Source organism: Limulus polyphemus, unplaced genomic scaffold (genome assembly GCF_000517525.1).
Source record: "Limulus polyphemus unplaced genomic scaffold, Limulus_polyphemus-2.1.2 Scaffold220, whole genome shotgun sequence".
Lineage (NCBI taxonomy): Eukaryota > Metazoa > Arthropoda > Merostomata > Xiphosura > Limulidae > Limulus > Limulus polyphemus.
In genome coordinates, this window is record NW_013665830.1 from 413259 (window position 1) to 434667 (window position 21409).

At 33.9% G+C, this 21409-nt stretch overlaps 1 protein-coding gene across 1 annotated transcript in view; it reads right to left on the bottom strand.

Annotated features, from left to right (window-relative positions):
- Positions 1-2050: 2050 nt before the first annotated feature.
- Positions 2051-21409, bottom strand: part of LOC106478518 (Down syndrome cell adhesion molecule homolog) — a 43888-nt gene continuing 24529 nt past the window's right edge. The window contains exons 7-16 of the mRNA XM_022382143.1: positions 19732-19877; positions 13037-13171; positions 12212-12376; positions 11287-11357; positions 10619-10859; positions 7628-7726; positions 6902-7087; positions 5495-5788; positions 4457-4630; positions 2051-2426 (exon numbers count right to left, since the gene is read on the bottom strand). Coding sequence (XP_022237851.1) covers positions 2221-2426; positions 4457-4630; positions 5495-5788; positions 6902-7087; positions 7628-7726; positions 10619-10859; positions 11287-11357; positions 12212-12376; positions 13037-13171; positions 19732-19877 — 1717 coding nt within the window. The 3' untranslated portion in view covers positions 2051-2220. The remainder of the gene's footprint in view (positions 2427-4456; positions 4631-5494; positions 5789-6901; positions 7088-7627; positions 7727-10618; positions 10860-11286; positions 11358-12211; positions 12377-13036; positions 13172-19731; positions 19878-21409) is intronic.

Consider the following 21409-nt stretch of genomic DNA (forward strand, 5'->3'; position numbering starts at 1 on the left):
TAATTCGAAGAAAAAATAAAGTGTTACTGTTTGTTATTTGTAGAAGGTTTAAGAGGAAAGACCACAACATAATGAACTAATTCATCACAATACCTGAAAATTCTGACTTCACTTTTTTGAAAAGTGAAATGGTATTTACTTTTACTCCCAATCAACAATCAAATATATTTTATTGAATTATGAATAACATGAATGGATTGAAATATTTAATTAAGGTATCTCAAAACAAACCTTTATTTCGGTGCAAGATTGAAATTAGCTTGAATTCTTCATAACCTCTGAATAGTGGGTGACCCAATGGGTCACTGGTTGTCTAGTATATTATATATTTAAACAATAATGTGATTACTTAATATTCGTAGATTAACTTATAATTATTACGAACAAATAATTACCACACCATTAAATAATATCCAATGAAGTTTGGTTCCAACATTAAAAACTATATATTGCGATTTATTCTATTGAAGGAAAAGCGTCTTGAGATGTTTGATGTTTTATTTGTTGTGTTTACGTTAAAATGATCAAAGATTAATACAGTGAGTTTTTTAATATGACAAAATTTGTGAAGGCAGGCTATTTAATATATGATATCACAATATACGATACGACTCAAGTGTACATTCTGAATAATAGTACCAAGCGAAAGTTTTATTTTTATGGGGGGGGGGGGGGTAAACACAAAGCTACACTATGGATTACCTGTGCTGTGCCCACTGTGGAAATAGAAACCCGAATTTTAGCGTTATAAGCCCCAGAATTACCATTGAGCCCCTGGTTGGGATGAGTGTGAGCGTAAGCCTAACAACTAGTAAAATTTAAAGTACAGCTGAAATTTATTAGCGATCCTAGATTGTATGCGCCTGACTCTTACCATTATATCAGTTAGTGAACAAAACTAACTAAATAAATATAAGAAGTGCGAGAGATGGCCTAAAAGTTTTTTTACCAGTACAACAGTTAATGAACAAAAGTAACTAAATAAACATAACAAATGCGAGAGATGGCCTAGAAGTTTTTTACCAGTACAGCAGTTAGTGAACAAAACTAACTAAATAAATATAAGAAGTGCGAGAGATGGCCTAGAAGTTTTTTACCAGTACAGAAGTTAATGAACAAAAGTAACTAAATAAATATAATAAATTCGAGAGATGGCCTAGAAGTTTTTTACCAGTACAGAAGTTAATGAACAAAAGTAACTAAATAAATATAATAAATTCGAGAGATGGCCTACAATGTGTTTTAAGGACATTCTCTGTCATATCTTATATGAACAATAAACACATCAGGTTTACACTCGTATTTTATAATCAGAACCAGGTGCGGTTTAGTGGTTAGAGTGCTTTGACTGTGAATAGGAGGGTTCGTGGTTTGCAGGCGCTGCAGCAAAATTGCGCTCCGCACTTTGGGACTGGGGTGTGTTATAAGAGTGACGATCAAATTATTCTGATTGGGCAGAAAAAAGTAGGCCAAATGTTTACAGTGGACTAGCTGCTTTTAATCTAGTCTAGCAATTTAAAAGTTGGATCGGTTATGTGTGTAACTTTGCGCGAAAATTCTGAACAAACAAATACATTTTTAGCTAATCTGTGTGATGCGTTTGATATATATATATATATTTAGTTCACAGGTGTTATACATAGATCTGTGAAACATACAGACCTACTTTTAGATAATTGTAGTAAAAAAATGAATCTGTTTAAAGGTAATCGATCTTTAATGTGATATTGATTAATATGGATCGGCCTATTTTAATCCTATTTCAATCTTCATGATGCATGTATATTTATAATGGAACATGATATTAATAAACAGGTGTTCTTTTTTCTTTTAAAGACTTAAAACTGAAGAGTTAGTAGGTTTAACTACATAAGTAAATAGTAAATATTATTCAGGGTTTTTGGATAAAAAATATTAGGAATATAAAGCAGAAATAAAATCTGTAGCTATCAGAATTAATCATTGGTAGTAGAATTTCTTTGTTCAAAGTATAAAATATTTAAAACAACAGTTCTATTTTTATTTATAAAGTTAAATTTTTCTCCCAAATAAGCATGATTATTTACATAATAAAATTGCACACAAGAATGCTAATGTACGAAACATCTCGTTCAAGACACTAGCTTCAAAATTTAACCATGGCATTAATGGTACAGATGTAATTCTACCTACACCAAGAAATGCCTGATATACAGTGATGAGGCAACAGAGCAAAAACTATCAACATAAAACCAAGCTCACATCTCTACCTGGCCGGGAACCATACAGGGGTTGACCAAGTGGATAGTGGGCGGTCGACTGTGACTGGGAGGATGACCTTTGGGTTCCTTCTTCGCTGGACACCGTGTCCAGGGCAGGTGGTGTGCCCATTTCTTTCAGTTGGATTGTGTCCTGCAGCAGTTTGCCTGAAGGCCCGTGAGACACTCCTGTGGATGAAAGTGTTCAGTACAGTCGCTATTGATATGTAGTGAACAAATAAAAATACCACTCTTACCCCAATTTGATCGTTATGATGGTTCAGCAATATGCGTTGACACAAGTCCGGTAGTTTTCTCTCAATAGTTTCGTAAGTAGAGAACAAAATATCTGTTCCTTTTACATGAATTTAAACACGCGTAAGTTTGTTTCTCGTACAAAATTAGTATGCTTGATATGGTTAAGGTGTTTAGTTTTCTGTTTAGGCCTAAATGTAACATGAAGAGGAAAGTAGATCACAGAACAGAAGCAAATTGTGTTAATTTTAGTATCAAAAGAAAAAAAAAACACAACGTAAAAGCTTTTCCGATGGTATTTTAATGGAACTAATTAAATAAAAGAGCCAAAAATATAAAACTTCTATAAAAAAAAAAAAGACGGACAAACAGAACACTAGGGCAAAACTAGTGGAAAGAGTAAAATGTACCTTAGTATGAGAGATATTTACTAAGAAGAACCCACACAGCGATGGGGATACACTGTATATCATTTAACTTCTACTGGTAAGCCTCACATGTGGAAGAAATAAAAAGTATATTATACGAAGAGGTAGGTACTTAAGCCCATAAAGTCCCACATTTAAATTAACCACTCAACGTCTGCCACCGACTGTGAGAAGGTAGTTTTTACTCATGAAACACAATCATTATAATATAATTTCAACTGAAATAATTGGGCATATAAACAAAACTTATCTCTCTCAAAGTTGGCATTCCAATTTCATTATTATTACATACCAATATGAACAGTACAATAAAACCTGAAATCCTTAGATTAAAAATTACTTTTACTAAGTACACACATAAAATATATATATAATTTTGAAAATAATTATGGAAACAGCGAATAAAATGTGAATATTATAGAGACTTTCTCTTCTTTTGTATGGAAATAAACTGTACAGAGTACAGTCGTGTTTTATCAGTTTACATTGTGATTGGCTGTCATCCAACCAGTCATACAGTGCCATACCAGCTTAATACATATAAAATTACAGGCAGTCATATTATTCCCAGCTCTAGTGTGATCTGTCAGGTAAGGGTTCATCATCCAACAAGACAGAGACCTCAATCATGATGCAAATGTGGTGAAAAATGCCTGGAAAGGAAGAAGAGCGTAGGTGTTGATCACCTTTTTAACCTTCTAACTTTTTACATAAGTCCATAAATCCTCAAGAACATTCGCATCATCATATTTATTTTGTTGTATACTTGGGATCATTGTCTTGCTGGAAGATGAATCCCCCTCCCCACACACACAGTGAGTTGTGTTTCTAAAGGGAATGACATGATGAATCAGGTTTTGCCTGCAGTCAGGGTGCCATCAGTTTAGTGTAGATCACCAGCAACAATGATGTAGGACCGACAGGTGGTCCGAGAGGTCTTTTACCCCGCCAAGTGGTCTGCGGACGAAAAGTTTGAGAACCACTGATCTAGCGCTTTGTATTTTTCCATAAAAGAACACTTGAAGGTCAAAGAAATGGAATATTGGTTATCGTAATCCAATTCTTGTTATGAAATTTATTATAATTGATTTTCATGTCTCTAGTAAATTTTTACGTTTTTACTAGAAAATTCATAATTTCTAGGTATTCGTACAATACGCATGGCACTAAGAAATAGAAGTTGTAGTTGTTTTATTAGGTAAGGAAAACGTTTTATTACAACCCTAGTTGACTTTATGAGAATTTATCTGAGGGTTCGCCACGTGCTAAAAGTTTTGAGAGTTTACTGATAAAGGCTTTCACTGCAACTCAAACTTTTCATACCAATATAGTTAAAATAAATCTGGAACACATGACGGAAAAAAAAATATACTTTCTCTCCTTACATTTTTCCATATATTGTGCTGCGTATCCTGTGTAAGTTGGTGTAAAAAATCTGATGGTCTACACTACACGTTGTATTAAACGATTTTTTTAACTTTATTTCCAGAATTAAAATGAAAAAGATAACTGACATTCCTCTCTAAACTAACTAACCTTCAGTTCTGTTGTTTCTGGTCTGTCGTTCTCTGAAACATAAGACACACCCGACAATGATGACCACAAGAATAACGAAGCTGGACACGATGATGGGAATCATTATTTCCAGATTCGTAACAAAAGATGGCGACTTTGGTCCAAGAGCTGTTTCTTCGTTGCGAATAACCACTTCTAAAAAATGTATAAAGTTGTTTGGATTATGTTATCTTTGTTTTCTTAAACTTGCAGTAATTCAGATCGTGTCTTTTATGTTGAGATGAAAGGATAAAAAGCTGTACAGAGTAGAAAGGTGCCAGAAGTGATACATGTTTACTATTGCCTTTTTACTCCAGATATAAATTCCAGCCTGTTAATTTGAGCATTTTTTTACAGATAGGACCTTATCATGATAATTTTATTTTTCTACAGACTAGTTTAGTTACTATTTACAATAAGAATATAAAAAACTTTTTTCATCATGATGTTGCATAAAAGTAACTTCTTGATTATGAAGTTTTACTTTGTTTTTAGACTCCACTCTGCTGATGTTTTTACTTTAACATGTCAGCATGACGTCAAACACATTGTGATATTGTACACATTTTTTTCTTCTGGGCAACGATGTTTTATCTCTTGATATTTGATATAAGAAGACACATCTCACATTCTCATAAGATATTGAGATTTGCTTTTATTTAAAGTATCATTTTCAATTACTTTCATTTACTAACATATACTTTAACGGAAAGACACACATTTAAAAGTAGTGCTTTCTATCATACGTCCAGATTTAGCCAAATAGTTACTGTTACAGTTTCAGTTGTTTATTGGTATCGTAAACCTAGTTGGTTTCAAGTTTTTAATATTCAGCATTTACTTTTTTCATTAGTTGTACGTACACGTATTTTCACACATAACTAGTGCCCTTGTTAAAATAAATATCCTTACGTTCAAACAAACCTACCAAATTTCTGACAATTAAATATTCACGCACTAGGACCTGACTTCCCTATGTTAAATATCTCGCGACCCAACTAATATGTTCAAAATATTTACCTCGAGTAAGGTTAAGAGTTTTGAAGTCGTACAAAGCATCAGTCGCCCCTGCAGAACTACGTGCTGTTACCAGTATTTCATACCACGTAGATGGAATTAGATGGGAAATGAGGAACTTAGATTTATTTGCCGGAAGTTCTTCACTTATTGTTCGCCACTTGGTGTGAAATTTTTCCCTTATTTGGATAGCGAAGGAAAATATTGGACATCCGCCATTTTGCCATTTGGACAGATGCAGAACAACCTCCGTTTGTTGAACATTGAGAAAATCCTCTTGAGCAGGAAGCAATGGTGCTGAAGTAAACGACAAGAGTGCGTTATCAGTATTGTAGCAATGCAAATATTGGGTGACCCACAGAAAAAAATAATGAAAAAACTGCATTGAAAGTGGTATTAAAGAAAAGAGGTAAACTTGGTAGCTCAGCAGTAAATTTGAGAACTTATAAAAATCGGGTTTCGATATCCACGGTGGGCACAGCACAGAAAGTCCATTGTTTAATTTTGTGGCTTATGACAAACAAACTCTCCAATATAAATAACAATTTCTTAAATTATTCTCATAAACGTGTTTCTTTTTTTACACCAAAAATGTTAGAAAATTAAATAACCAGCATAAATGATTTACGCGCACCTCAGATGGATCTTACAGAATAAATACGAAATGATCTATGGATGTTGCTGCAACGTTTTTCTTCTAGAGATATAGATTACTCTTGTTCAGAATTTTGAGGATAGTGACTAGAGGAAAGGGAGCTAGTGAATGGTGCCAACTGTCAACTCTTAAGCTACTCTTTACCAATGAATATTCGAATTTACCATCACATTATAACGTCCTTGAGAATGAAAGGGCAAGCAAGTTCGGCGATGATTTTCGATCCCGTGACCCGCAGATTACGAATCCAGTGCCCTTGCCACTACGCTTTCATTAAACGAAATACATTTTAAGCTCAGTAACAAAAATAAATTTTCCCAAGAATATCTTTTATCTACAACTAAATGTTGAATTCCTGTCAGTTGCACGAGTTCAGGTTTGAATAAAAGCATTTAAATTGAATAGTGCTATACAGTCTTCCAGTGGCTAACAACCATAATAAGCTGATAAAATGGACGAGGGAATTAACTGGCTACTTATGTAGGATTTTTGTACGGTTTTATGTATTCATCCCTACCTTGTTTCTGTACTTTTTGGCTTTGCCATCTCTACATCATACTTAATTTTTGCATTATTTCATTACTTACATGAACATTTTGGATTATAACAGCCTTAATGAAAGCTTCTTTTCTAATATCGTGAATGTTTTGCGTCTATCAAAAGCCACCGGTGGTTAAAAATATCTAATATAGTTATAAATATATTAACATCGATAATAATTCAATATGACATATAGTGTATTTAAATAATCTTACCTGCGCCGGCAGTCCTAACAGTAATAATATTACTCGGTTCACTTTTCCCTACGCTATTGTGGGCAGTGAAGAAGAAGTGATAGGTGGTGCCACATGTCAGATTGGGTACTGTGTACCTTGTGTCGTGTGTCTTGATTGGAATCTCTTTCCAAGGTTCTTTGTTTTGCCGAGAATGAAGAACATAATCTGCGAGGAAACATTTCAAAAATCTCAGTAAATTACAAGTATTCAAACCGCATTTCTCTAAGTTACACAGTAAATTACAAGTATTCAAACCGTATTTCTCTTATTTACACAGTAAATTACAAGTATTCAAACCGCATTTCTCTAAGTTACACAGTAAATTACAAGTATTCAAACCGCATTTCTCTAATTTACACAGTAAATTACAAGTATTCAAACCGTATTTCTCTAAGTTACACAGTAAATTACAAGTATTCAAACCGTATTTCTCTAATTTACAGAATAAAAGTCCTTGAAATTGTCTGGATATAAGGTTACCTTTTGTAGAAAAAACCATCATTAAGTCCTTGAAGTTCAAACAGTAACCTATGAAGGCTAAATTATATAAAAAAACTACTTTAAAACGAATATGTATAAGTGGTCTTGGGATTTCAAATTAGTGAAAAAATTGTTATCATATTTTCTGAAAATCTTTGTGCAACATTTAGATTGTTTTCTACGGAAAATATTGTGATATTAGCAACAACATATATTATAGCTTACCTGTGACAGCCTTGCCAAAAGTTGCTTTCTGTGACCAACCAATTGTAACGGACGATGCTGTAACTGAAAGCGCCTTAACATCCGGGGCACTAGGCGGTACTACGGAAACATGATAAACAAAGCTTTATTCACAAAATAATATATCATCGTTACTGCTGGATATATATATCAATCGTAGCTTCAGTGAAGGTATTCTAAAACATAATAATCACATTTTTATATAAAAGTAGCCATTCTCTGAGATGGCGATAAAATTATTTCACTACCCTTTTAGCAGGTGGTATGTGCTGTAAAAACTGATTTTACTGATTTAAGTAAGGTAGTACAGATTTAAAAACCACACAAAGTAGTTACGTAGTGAAGTACTTCTGTAAATAACTTTCGTCCATCAGTTAAGCAGTCTAAATCTCTACAATAATCAGGACCACCCTTTATTCTCCCGAAGAAGAATAGTAAACTACTTGAGTTTTGGGTCTCGTTTTGAAAATATTACAACTTTTGTAGGTGATCCTGTGTATTAACTACTTAACCAGGATATATAACCATTAAACTAAGCTATTTCTTCCTAGAAAACCACAAATAAGCCGATAGATTATTTATATCTGAATTTTTTTACAGAGAGAAAAGCATTCTATTACCAAATTATATAAGAATGATTATTATTCGTCGATGTTTAAGGAAAATTTATAGATTCATTTCCTATTTGGTACCCCCAGTGGCACAGCGCTAAATCTTAAGGCTTATAACAAAAAAAAACAAAAAAAAACGGGTTTCGATACCCGTGATGGGCAGAGCACAGATAGCCCATTGTGTAGCTTTGTGTTTAACTTCAAACAAACAAACATTTCCTCAAGCATGTTTAATACTCCCAGTAAACCTTTGAGAAATAATTATTAAAATTGTGTAATTCAGACTTTACAGAATAAGAAAACAGACTGAGCGAAGTCAGCGAAAATTCATTTGCTGGTGCTGCCAAACTGTATTGTAATTTTTGCTGTAATAAGGCTTTTGAAGTAATTTTCATTTCGTAAAAATATACCCGATAAAACTGTATGTATATTACTGATCTCATGAAAAAATTCCAAATGTTGAATTAGACCAACATAAAGGATCCTGTGCAGCAATGTGATTTATTCCCAATATTACCCAATACTTTCATGCTTACATTTGCTTAAACACAGAAATTTCACCGCCTACAAATGTTACTAACTGGTTTCATGATTTTTCTTTTTGGAATGTTATTTGTCTTCTGGTGGGTCAGCGGTAAGTTTACGGACTTACCATGTCAAAACTCCGGAGTTCAATTCCCCACAATGGACACAACAAAAAGTCCAATGTGGCTTTGCGCTAAAACACACATACACACAATGGTATTTATAGTCGATTGGTTTAATAAGTCTAGATGATGGTTATCTAAATAATGAATGCATTTACCGGACGCAGTTTTTTTTGGAATTGGATAGATTTTACTTCCTTTTACCTCAGTAGAATAAAAATTACATTAAGCTACGAATAACGAAGATAATGTATTAAGTCGTGCATTCGCTTCTCATTACAGGCAGGAACTGACGAGTTAATTGTGTTTTTTTAACACAGCGTTTTTTTCTTCTTCTTTTGGTTTAACTTAGACGCTAAAGTTCACGTAAACTTTATTCCGTTATAATTAATACCAGCGTGATAAATCAACTGCTCTAATTCTATCAAAGAACTGTGAAGCCACCGCTAGTTCTAATTTGCACGATTAAGAATCGTCTCTAATTTTATAACGCTAATTCACGAACTTGAACTAATCCTGTCATAGTAGATTAGAGGCATTATTAATCCTGTCACAGTAGATTAAGGACATTACTAATCCTCCAGAGCATTCATAGTTAGTGTAGTGAAAGTTCTAACGAATCGTGTTACAGATTGTAAGCAGTTACTCTGTGCTGCACAAAAAAAAAGAAAAAGAAATATTTTCGAATTTTTCAACTTTAATGTATTTAACTGATGATTTATTTACGGTTATATTAGTGAGTTGTTCAACAAACTGGCTACCTCAAAATCTTCAATTCTGATGTCCCTTGGGGAACAAATTATAGTAATATTATGGTAATAGTGCAACATTCAAAATGTGTTAAAAAGAAACTGTTTTTTATCCTGGTTTATCCATGAATATAAATTCAATTTATATATTTAAATTCATTCTGTAGTAAGTAACTTACTTCATTGTAAGAGTGTTATTGAAAGGAATAAGCAGTTGCTTGCATCTTTAAATTCGCATATCCTTTCTCTGCGAAGGAATATGTAGGCTCCACCGCTGGGTAATTTTCTGCCCATATATATATAAGAACAAACTTACAGCAAACCTAAGAACGTCACGTCATATTTGAACAACGCGTAATGCCACTATCGCAACTGATAATTATGTGATAATTAGTGAAGATGTGAAAGAGCAGCGGCTTAGGATTCGAAAAAAGTTGTATCATCACTAAATTGAAGATGATTTCCGTTTCTCCTCAAACAGTGAACACGTTCTAATTTTTTAATATCATTGGTTTGCTTACATGTATTAGTTAATACCCCCAAAATATATAAAAGTTTCTGTTTAGTTCTTCCAGACGTTAATGCCAATATTAATCTTACCCAGACACTAGGGAACTTTTATAAGAAGATATGCAGCTACCTAATCCTATGATGATAACTAAGAAGATACGTTACCACTAATTCTACGATGAAATAGGGAACTACCACTACCACAGATATCAAGAAGTTACCGAAATTCTAAAAACGATTGATTATTAGAATATGTATCACAACAAAAGGAAGATAATACTGTAAACTTACCAGATAATCTTATTCCTGTCTTATCACAGAAATCAAGAATTTTTACCACTAATCTCACCAGAGTAACTCAAAGTGACCCTAATAATATCAAAGCAAACTAAAGTTATACGACTAATCCTACCACATATAAGACATAATAATCATTCTACAATAATATTTGCTTACCATCCTCCAAGGTTTTGACCTCTACTTCGTCTGAGCGAGGTCCAACACCTTTGGTATTAAATGCCTGAACGGACACAAGGTAGAGTGTCGACCTTTGGAGATTGGTCAAGTGGACCTCTTCTTGCGTATGTAGGTCGTCGATGTCTATTTTCTTGTACAAATATAACTTGTCATTTCTTGCTAGTCGGTAACCAATGTAATAACCTCGGATTTTCCCATTCCAATCTTTTTGTTTCGGTGGCTGCGGGAAAATAAAAGTGATAGAAAGCGATTACTATAATTCTAGATACATGTTTCAGTCGTGTTTTCTTGAAATAAATATTTAAAGGCAGTATTTTACACTGTATGACACACAGCTTCATGCAGCAGATCATCCACTCGTATGTGTTTAATTTTGATATATACTTTTTATTCTATAATTTAATAAGAAAAAATGAAATCATTGCTATTTTCTCGGAGTTCTTCTTATGCTATTATTTTCAACTTAAAACTATTATATGTAACATAGAGAATATGGAAAGCAAAATGTTGTACTATTTAATAAAGTTTTGCAAGTAAATATCTTTCTTATATAGATTTGAATAATAATCATAAATACTGTTTTCAATTATCAGTAAAATAAAAGGTATCTACTGAACTATGATTTAAAAAGTATTAAACACATTTACCTTCCATGACACCTTCACAGAGTTTGGGCCTGTTGCTCGAATTTCTACATCTTCTGGCGGGCCACTTGGAGCTAAAATATTAAAATTATACATTGAAGAATAGCGTGGTAGTAAAGGAAACCTCATGCTTAAAGTTATTTGATCTCTAAACTACTTGTTCTAGTGGTGAAAACCTTACAAGAAGCACATTGAAAATCCGAAGTTTCATTAATGAAAGTTTGAACAGGGTGTCTCATACCAAATTATAATCGCAAATTAGAATTCCTTTTATTTCTCACATTTCTGTTTTCAACAATACGAGTTAGTGATTTGAATAAAATCAGTGAGCAGGATATTATTAGGATGAATGAACATTTTCTGGAACAGTTGGTGTCTCATTTAGGGAACTATTTGATATGTTGATTAGGAATGCATACTGAACAACTTCTGCAATTGTTTTTAAGACGAACTTGTACCAAGCTAACTTTTCCAAATAAAACCTTTGGTTCTCAGTACGCATGTGGTAACATTTAATTCTCTTAAGACAAGTTCATTTTAAAATATAAGCATTTTAAGTATAACCGCCTTGGATTTTATAAGTATAAAATGTGGGTTCTGTTATATAAGAAACTTTACTATTATATTTAAAATCTAAAAAAAGAATACATATAATCTTGCGCATTCGACTTCAGAATAATATAATTATTTTGTTGCCTGTGATATTTCGCTTTCTGTAATTTAATGTATTTAAACTGCTAAAATATTCAGAATACAGTTTAGGCTTAAAAAAGTTATGTTAACCCTGTACAAGTGTTTCTCTTATTTTAATTCTTGTCACAAATGGAATGTTACTGGTGTTAAACTCAATTGTTGATGCAAGAGCATATTATGTGACTGTGATAATAATTTCAACGAAAAAAAATAAATCTACAATTGTTATTACTACCTTCTTCAGCTGTCACGAATTCGACAAACGTACTACTGTTACTCCAGCCAACGCCATTTTGTGCTACTACATACGCTCGGTAGAGTGCAGCAGGGTCGAGTCCTTGGATAATAGTTGACGTTAAAGCTCCGTCAGTTGTAACGTTTAGTTTATGACTATCTCCTCCTAACATGATAAAATGATGGAAACATTATCCTCATTCTTCAGGATACAAATGGTGAAGTTTATTAGGTTCAAGAAGAGCATTGATTCAAATATAATATAAAATAAAAACAAATCAGTAATATTTCAGTCATTCTTGTTTTTAGGATAAAATAAGCGATTTTTTGATAAAAACCAATTAACGTTTTTGCTTTGAGTTAGGTCATTACACTATTCTTTATGATAAGTTGAAAATAAACGAGATATTTTAGGTGGATTTAAAGAGTAAGTCCTTGTATTTACGTTTTCAAAATTAGAAAAAAATTCACTTACTTATATTGCTGTTCATAAGTTACTTGTAACACGAACTATGAATGAATTTGGAAAATATTTTTTACAAATATGATTTCGAAACTAATAGTTAAGTGGTATGTGAGAAAAAAGAAACGCTTCTAATGACATGAAAATCCATATAAGCCTAAAACATTAAACGTAGTACATTCTGAACATGGTAATTCTAATATTAAATCGTTAGAAATAACAATCTAATAATGGGATTATAACTAAACTTTAACAGAGCAGTTTATTGTTTTTTTATCTAATATCAGCGAAATATTTTTAATAATTTTCTAGTCTAAGAGAAATAAGTAATAAATTTTGATACAAATAGATTTTATAACTTACTGTCGAGGACTCTGTAGTATACAACCAGATACCGCGAGATGGCGCTGTTTCCGTTATATGGCGTAGACCAAGAAAGTGAAGCAGTCCTTTCTGTAGTGTTGGTCACTGTGATATTGACAGGAGGACCCGGCGCCTCTAGCAAAATACTATATTGACTGTCACTGTAGCCAAGAATAACAAAACGCTGATATTTTATCATTACAAAAGTAAAGTTAAAAGGGATTGAGGCAATAACGAGAATCACAAATGATATTGAACAGTAAAATCAGGTGGTTTAGAGCGAAATACATATATCCTTTGGGGGGGGGGCAGGAAGAGAGGATAATGAGATTTTTAGAATAAGTTAACAAAGTGTTAGAAGAGCATCTTTCGGTTTACAACACTAAATCTAAATATCTATTCACAATTTAATCTTTTTTTTAAATTTTAATCGCAAGTTTATTTCATAATTATACATTTCGTCTTTTTTTTTTTAAAGCACAACAAATTGACTGCACAGCTTAGGACAAAATAAGACACGTCTAATAACTTACTTAAAATTTGTTCTTTGTTATACTATTATTCAAATAAAGTTATTCCTGAACAAGAACGTCTGGTAAAATAAATACATGTTTGTTTCTCAAAGATTGGTTTATCAAGTAACGTACAATGTAAATGAAACATCTCACTGAACATTTTTATGGTATGTAGTTCATTTATAATGTAGTGTGATATCCACCGAATTTAAATAGGCAAAATGTCTGTATAAGTCGAACCCAAAGAATCAGTGGCTGGTAAATCCAATAAAATTAGTTTGGTTTATTTTGAATTTCGTGCAAAACTACTCGAAGGCTATCTGCGCTAGCTGTCCCTAATTTAGGAGTGATAGACAAGAGAGAATGTAGCTAGTCAACACCACCCACCGCCAGGTCTTGGACTACTCTTTTACCGTCATATTATAACGTTTCTACGGCTGAAAGGGCGAGTATATTCGGTGACGGGGTTCGTGGGTCGAGCGCCCTAACCATCAGACCATGACAGAAAGAGTCACGGTAAACAATTGTCTCTATGTTCTGCTTTTATTCATAAAAATGACATTAAGTATTGATTCATTAAGCGGTTATAGTATATTTTAATGTGATTCTATAAAGTAGGAAAATAGACAACACTGAAAGTTTCAAATAATATGAACATAAACATTAGATATTCACAGCTTTTTCAGTACTTACAGTTCGAACGTAAAATAAGAAGAATCAGTATTTATATATTGAGTTGCTTTTATAACATTGAAAGAAGAACAACGTGGAAAGTGAGACGGTACCAAGAAAACGCGTGTTTACACTCTACGAAAGGCTTAGGAAGTCAGCTTTTGCTGAATAAACTTAAAGCCTGCATCAGACCCATGCACGTGCTCTTCCTCATGATGGCTGCATTCGAAGAAGTGTGTTACCAGAAATGTCCCTAGTCCAAAAATCAGTCTACAGCATTTGAGTGTATATAAAAACATGACTGAATGCCCCGTGCTCAGAGTATCCTGAAAAATTTATGAAATGAATGCGAGTCTTGAAACTTGCAAATTTTCAAGCTTTCACTATTCAAATTCTGTTGACAATGTATGCATAAACATTAAAAAACCCTATTAGTAGTTCGTGTCTACAGATATAGACAAGTTCAATAAAAGGCAGAAAATACTCTCTCATGAATTTATAATCATGGAATGTCCTTTCTATAAAACAAAACATATCTATATGTGCTTAATTCAACGTGTTATACGTGCGAATATGCGTATGCTGCAACATGCATATAAACCATTGCAGAATTTACTTGTAAGTAGAATTTCGTGCAAATATATCTGCGCTAGCCGTCCCTAATTTAGCAGTGTAAGACTAGAAGGAAGGCAGCTAGTCATCACTACCCACTGCCAATTCTTAGGCTACTCTTTACCAACGAATAGTGGGATTGACTGTCACATTAAAAGGCCCCCCAAAGATGAAGAGGGAGCATGTTCGATGATGGGTTTCAATCCTTCGTGCTGTAGATTGCGAGTCGAACGCTCTAACATTAGAAACAGAGAAATATCGATAGTGTTCTGGGCCAAGCGCGGAACTTTGACTGTGAATTCGTGGGTTCAATGTTCGCGGCCCATTGTCATAAAAATACGCTCCGTCTTTTGGGGTTGTAGGTGCGCTTTAAGTATGAAATTTTAATTCCACTATTCGGTCAGACAAGAGTAGTCTAAGAGTTTACAGTAGATGCTGTTGAGTGGCTGCCTCTCCTCTAGTTCATCAACTTAAAATTAGGGAGTGCTGTGTGCAAATAGTATTTTGTATAGCTTTGCGAGAAAATTCTGAAACAAAGACCCCCGAGCACCTTTTAGTTCAAATACGCGTCTTTATTGCCCACGAGGACATACGTTTTTTCCAGAACTAACATTGTCCAATGTGGTTCTGAGCAAAATAGGGCTACACTAGAAGCATGAATGCCCAACATTGTTTAGTAGCATTTGAGACAAATTGTAGTAATTTTATCAAAATGAAAGTTCACATAAAAATCTAAATTTATCCTGTGGCTATCTACTTAGTCTCTGGTTAGACTTATTAAGTAGATCACGTAGAGACTGAAATTGGAGAGCATCTAAAAAGAGAGATAGGAGATACTTAGCATACATAATGAAATATTAACCACGAGTGATGTTGTCATTGGAATTTAGTCCAAATAATACTTTACGGCAAATGTAATAAGGATAATAGAAAAAAATCTTACATTACATACAGGAGGAACGAATCCTTGAGGCACTACGTCATGCTATGTTTCATGTTTTCTCACATAAAGCGCCTATACATCACCAATACTAATTTCTCACTTAAAATCATTAATAAAAATAGAAAACAGAAAAAGTAAATTACATATTGACAAATTTATTGATAAACAAAGTCAAACGGGATAAAATAAAAATAAAGATATGGAGAACAGTTAATATTTTGATCATTTTCTGCTCAATAGTTCTTAGAAAATACTCTACAATTTGATTTGTTTGTTTGTAATTAAGCACAAAGCTACACAATGGGCTATCTGTGCTCTGCCCACCACGGGTATCGAAACCCGGTTTCTAGGGTTGTAAGTTCGCAGACATACCACTGTGCCACTGGGGGGCACCATTTGATAACTTATGAAAAATGCGCTCCCTACTAGCAGGAAAATATTTTTTTGAAACTGAATTAACTGAACACTAACAATTTAAACTACCAGACTACAGTAATGAATTCGAATCAAAATTATGTACATTAACTGAATGATTTGAAGGATTAGATTACAGTCTAGTGTCGTGTGTAATTTCGTTCAATATTTTTTGTAGATTTACAAATCTATATATTTTTGTAAACCTTATTATATGTTAAATTAGAAAATTGATGCTGCATTTGTTTTGATACTTAAATGGCGGCCATTTTGGATTTCAAAATTACCATCAGTTTTGAGAGTTTAGAAATGGACAGTCTGTTATGTATCATCAACTACCTTTAAACATCAATATATAGATGTATAGTATTTTTATTCCAAACATCCACAGGATTCGTTAATAACCGTGTAACATGTCGTCATCATTATCATTGCTATCGTCATCTGGATCGCGATTTTCGACGTAAGAGTCGTCATCGTTCTCGCAACGTGTGATGCACAAGCAGTGATCGGTACACGGTAAGTCCATGGACTTGCATAAACATCTCTGTTATGAACTCTGTTCTGGGTATCTGTTTTAAGGATATGCTGTTTAAGGGCGCGCGCCAAGAGTAGGTGGTAGTTTGTCACTCTCAACCATATATTTGCATAAAATACGCATTCTCAGTACCACATATACAAATATAACCAAAGTGGAAATTTGATCATTGTTTTCTAATGAAAGCATGAACGGCGGCAGGCAGTGCCTTTTCTGCACCTAGAGCTGTCCAAAGTGGTTGTATCTGAAGAACAGATGTTGTCATCGAGTGGATGTGTTTTTTTAGCAGGAGATGGTGTTTGCGTATTTTTGAATTTCGCGCAAAGCTACACGAGGACTATCTGCGCTAGCCGTTCCTAAGTTAGCAGTGTAAGACTAGAGGGAAGGCAGCTAGTCATGACCACCCACCGCCAACTATTTTGCTCCTCTTTTACCAACGAATAGTGGGATTGACCGTCACTTTATAACGCCCCCGCGGCTGAAAGGGCGAGCATGTTTGGTGTGAGAGGGTTTCGAACTCGCGACTCTCAGATTGCGAGTCGAGTGCCTTAACCACCTGGCCATGCCGGGCCTAAGAGATGGTGATTGGCTATGACCAGCATGAGAATATCTATGTCTTGGGTGACGAATGTTAAATATGCATTGCTTGAGCTCCGCTGTGTTGCAAATACTTTATGAAAGATCATTAAGTGTCAGCTTTCTCACGGTTGTTTTCTTCAGAGCACAAACTGCGGCTACTCCTAGTATGATCGGATACAATTACTTGTTTGGAGGAATCTTCATTGTAGGTCAGAACTTCCTCTGCTAGATATTCTGTTAAATCAGCCTTTATTTGATCATGAGGCAGGAATTGCTTCGTAGTGATGTGCTTATATAGATGTATAGTATTTTTATTCTAAACATCCACAGGATTCATCAATAATTGTGTAACATGTCGTCATCATTATCGTTGCTATCGTAATCTGGTTCGCGATTTTCGACGTAAGAGTCGTCATCGTTCTTGCAATGTGTGATGCACAGGCAGTGATCGGTACACGGTAAGTCCATGGACTTGCATAAACATCTCTGTTATGAACACCTGAGAAAGGTCATGTTGCTCTTTCACCTCATTTTCTGATTTGATATTGGATTGGATCTTTTTCATGATGTCGTTTTTCTGTCCTGTAATTATAATAAAAAAGAAAAACAATATCATCATAATTTCTCGTTAAAGTCAACACTCTAACACTTCGTCAAATCCTTGACTGTCTATACTGTCGTTGATGTTTTTGCCGGATTCTGAACAAGCATCATTCCATCAGCTACTGTGGTTTATATTTTTCTGAGTGCACATCATGGACACTGCATCTGAATTATCCTCACTGGTACTCATACTTGGCAATGACTCGGATGTTTCTGTTTTTGCAGCCTTCTCAATGAATTGTTAGTTCATTGTATCAGTGAACCATTTAATACAGTTATTTCGGTGTCAGATTAAACTCATAATCGAAAATTAAATTTTTCTGGTCACTATCTCGGCTTGGCTGGCAAGAACCAAAATCCACCCAAACATGTTCTTATTTTCTTTGACATTTATCATCTTGTCTCTAATCTCGACTGTTTGCTTCTTGTTGCTGTACATGTACATATTGTTACTCTTTTTTTTCTTCAATGATGCCCATACACTGACATCTCCGTTTAGCTGCTGTGATACAAAGTCTTTAATCAGCTTCTGTACAGTGTCATCAATATCCAGGATCTATGATATATACTCTTTGGTTACATAGACATGTGTTATAAGGTTGTGGAGCATATCACCTTCAACAGTAAATGGATTCTCGTAACTCACTATGACAGTCTTGATTTTGTAGACTTCAATCTGGTTCCATTTGATAACACCTGAGAAAGGTCATGTTGCTCTTTCACCTCATTTTCTTTTAGATTAAACAGACTCTTGAACTCATCAGATATTCGTGACATTGGGATACCAATCAGACTAGAGTGAGCTTTCATTAGCTTGTTCAAGTATCCTCAAGCATGATCCGCTCCGACGGAAACGAATGGGATGTCATTCTTGGTGACACATACGTTTCCTGCTTCAAGTTATCTCCAGCTTAATGGATGATTGATTCTGAGGGCATACATGACATGTAACGTGGACATAGCCACTTATATTTGATCCGGTTCATTACAAAAAATATCTTGCTAAGTACTTCTTCAGCTGCAAGGTGAAGTTTTGGTCTGCACTCTGTGTGAGTGCTTTGCTTGGATAATTCATGAGGAAATTGAACATGGCATTCTTGGATCTTGTGTCTCAGTTCCGAAACCTTCTTCTACATATTCTCATGAGTCAAAGCTTGAACCAGATGGTTGTGTGCATGTTTCACCGATTGGGCTTTTCTGTGCTTATTCTCGTCAGTTACTAGTTCAGTTGTTGCTTTCAAATGTAGATTCTCTTTGAAGAACTCATCTAAGACCATTTCACAGAAAACTACGTACGTGTATAAGTAGGCACAAAAATAGCGTTTATAATGTGTGCATTTAATACGGAACTTGTCTTCACATAATTTTTAGACTGATGCGCTACATTAAACAGATATAAAAGAAAGAAAAGTAAAAAACAACCTTCTGAAATAGTAGCGCTAATAAAGCTTAATCTTGGATTATTCAAGAAAAAAATATTATTTTTATATGTAACTCAATATCTTGTCATTTTGAGCTTATTGTAAGAGATACTACTGAATTCTTTATTTGTAATATTGTAAGAATAGACACTCAGCCCTGAGTGAAGTTGATATATTGAGAAATCGGTGCTCTTACTAACGGCCATTTTGAAATTCAAAATCCAAGATGGCCACCATTTAGGCATCGGAGAAAATGTAACATTGATTTTCATACGCAGTAAATCATAAGGTTTCTGGGACTATATGGTTCGGCAAATCTCCAAAATTTTGAACAAACATAAAAATTTGTACATAGTGATTTACATCATTAGTAGGAAGTTTGATTTAGGAGGACATACCTTGGATCAATAACTGCAGCCTTGTTTCATCCTCTCCGTAATCATTCTTAGCTGAGCAGGTGTATATACCCGAATCCTCTCTGATAGTGTCTATAATCGTCAGAGTTGATTTCTGTGCTATATTCTGGCTCTCCGACGTCTCTATTCTTCAAACAACAACGAAGATACATTTCTCAGTAGTATAGGGTTAAAGAATTAACCCTACAGCTATGTGAAGCCTTATGTCTAGATGTCTTTTTTCGTTTTTGTGAATGTAATAGCATTAGTAACACCTGTTTTGCTCAAAAATATTTTATTTATTTTTTTATTCCCTGGAGCAAGTTTAACCTTATAATGAACACATTTCTCTGGTGTATTTCATTTGTGATTTAACGTTATAAATAGAAGCAAATTTAAAGCAAAAATACACTCAGTTAAATTTTGGGATCTTGTCCGTTTGGTGCCACCCAACAGTAATAAGTGTCAATGCAAAACTCATCGCCAAATGCTTGACTCTTATTTTTGTGAATTTATATGGAGAAGTAGAAACAAAGATGGAGATTTCTTCAGAACAATATTGTTTAATATCGCAGAATTCGCTAAATAAATATCATATAATGTTTTTTTATTAATTATTTTATTTTATAGCATTACTGGTGTTATTTTCAAAACGATCTGTTGGAGGGCACCAAACGGAAAATACCCAAATGTTCTTTAAATTTATAATCAATTGTAAAATACTAGTTCTTTATAAAAACTACCGCATTTTAAAGGATCTAATTCATATTGTATTATTTAATTTTTTGCCTACCGATGCCTTCCTTCGTTTGGCGATTAGCAAGTAATATGCTTAAAGTCTCACTCTGAGATAATGGGAAAAAATGGAAAATATTATGAAAACCTCTAACGTAAAATATGTGAACCAAGACAATGAGATTGAAAAGCATCGGAAAATAAAATTAATAATCGTGTTTTAATTTCTAGCAATAAGAATGATAAGTCAATTCATAGCAATATCAACGTAATGTGTTTTTTTACTTAGTTTTATTTTCTGAAATGATTAAATTTTATTTCAGCAACTTCTATTTCAACAAATCCTTTCAGTTCAGTTAATAAACACGACTGTCAGACGAGATACGCGGACATTTCCATTACGAATTCGGTGAAGGATAAAATGTCAGCTTTTAAGGTGATAATTTGGTTATCAAGTAGTAACTAGATTATCCGTGAGGTCTTTTGAAATATCGTTCACTGAAGGCACCTCTTCCCCGCTCCAGCAAAAATCTCATTTTCGTAACACTCAGAATTTCAAACTTCTCTGTATCACGAAGATTAAAATGTTGGGACCACAAAAGATAGCGAATGATGTCTAAGAAGAGTAAGTAGCTCGTGATTAAGTTGGAATAGAAACTTATAAAGCTCGAACTTATTTGAGACTGTTCTTTCATTAATTAGGTCTCAGTATTAATTTTGAAAATACTGCTGGCTGAAACTCATTAGTTGGGAAGAAAGCCTGCCAACAGTTAAGCTCAGATTATCTATTTTTTTTAGTAAAGTAATATATCAATGAAAAGGTCTTCAACTTACTCAACTTTACTTTTCTTAAAGTAGTATATATATATATATATATATATATATATGTATGTGTGTGTATGTATGTGTATGTCGTATATATGTATGTGTGTGTATGTATATATAT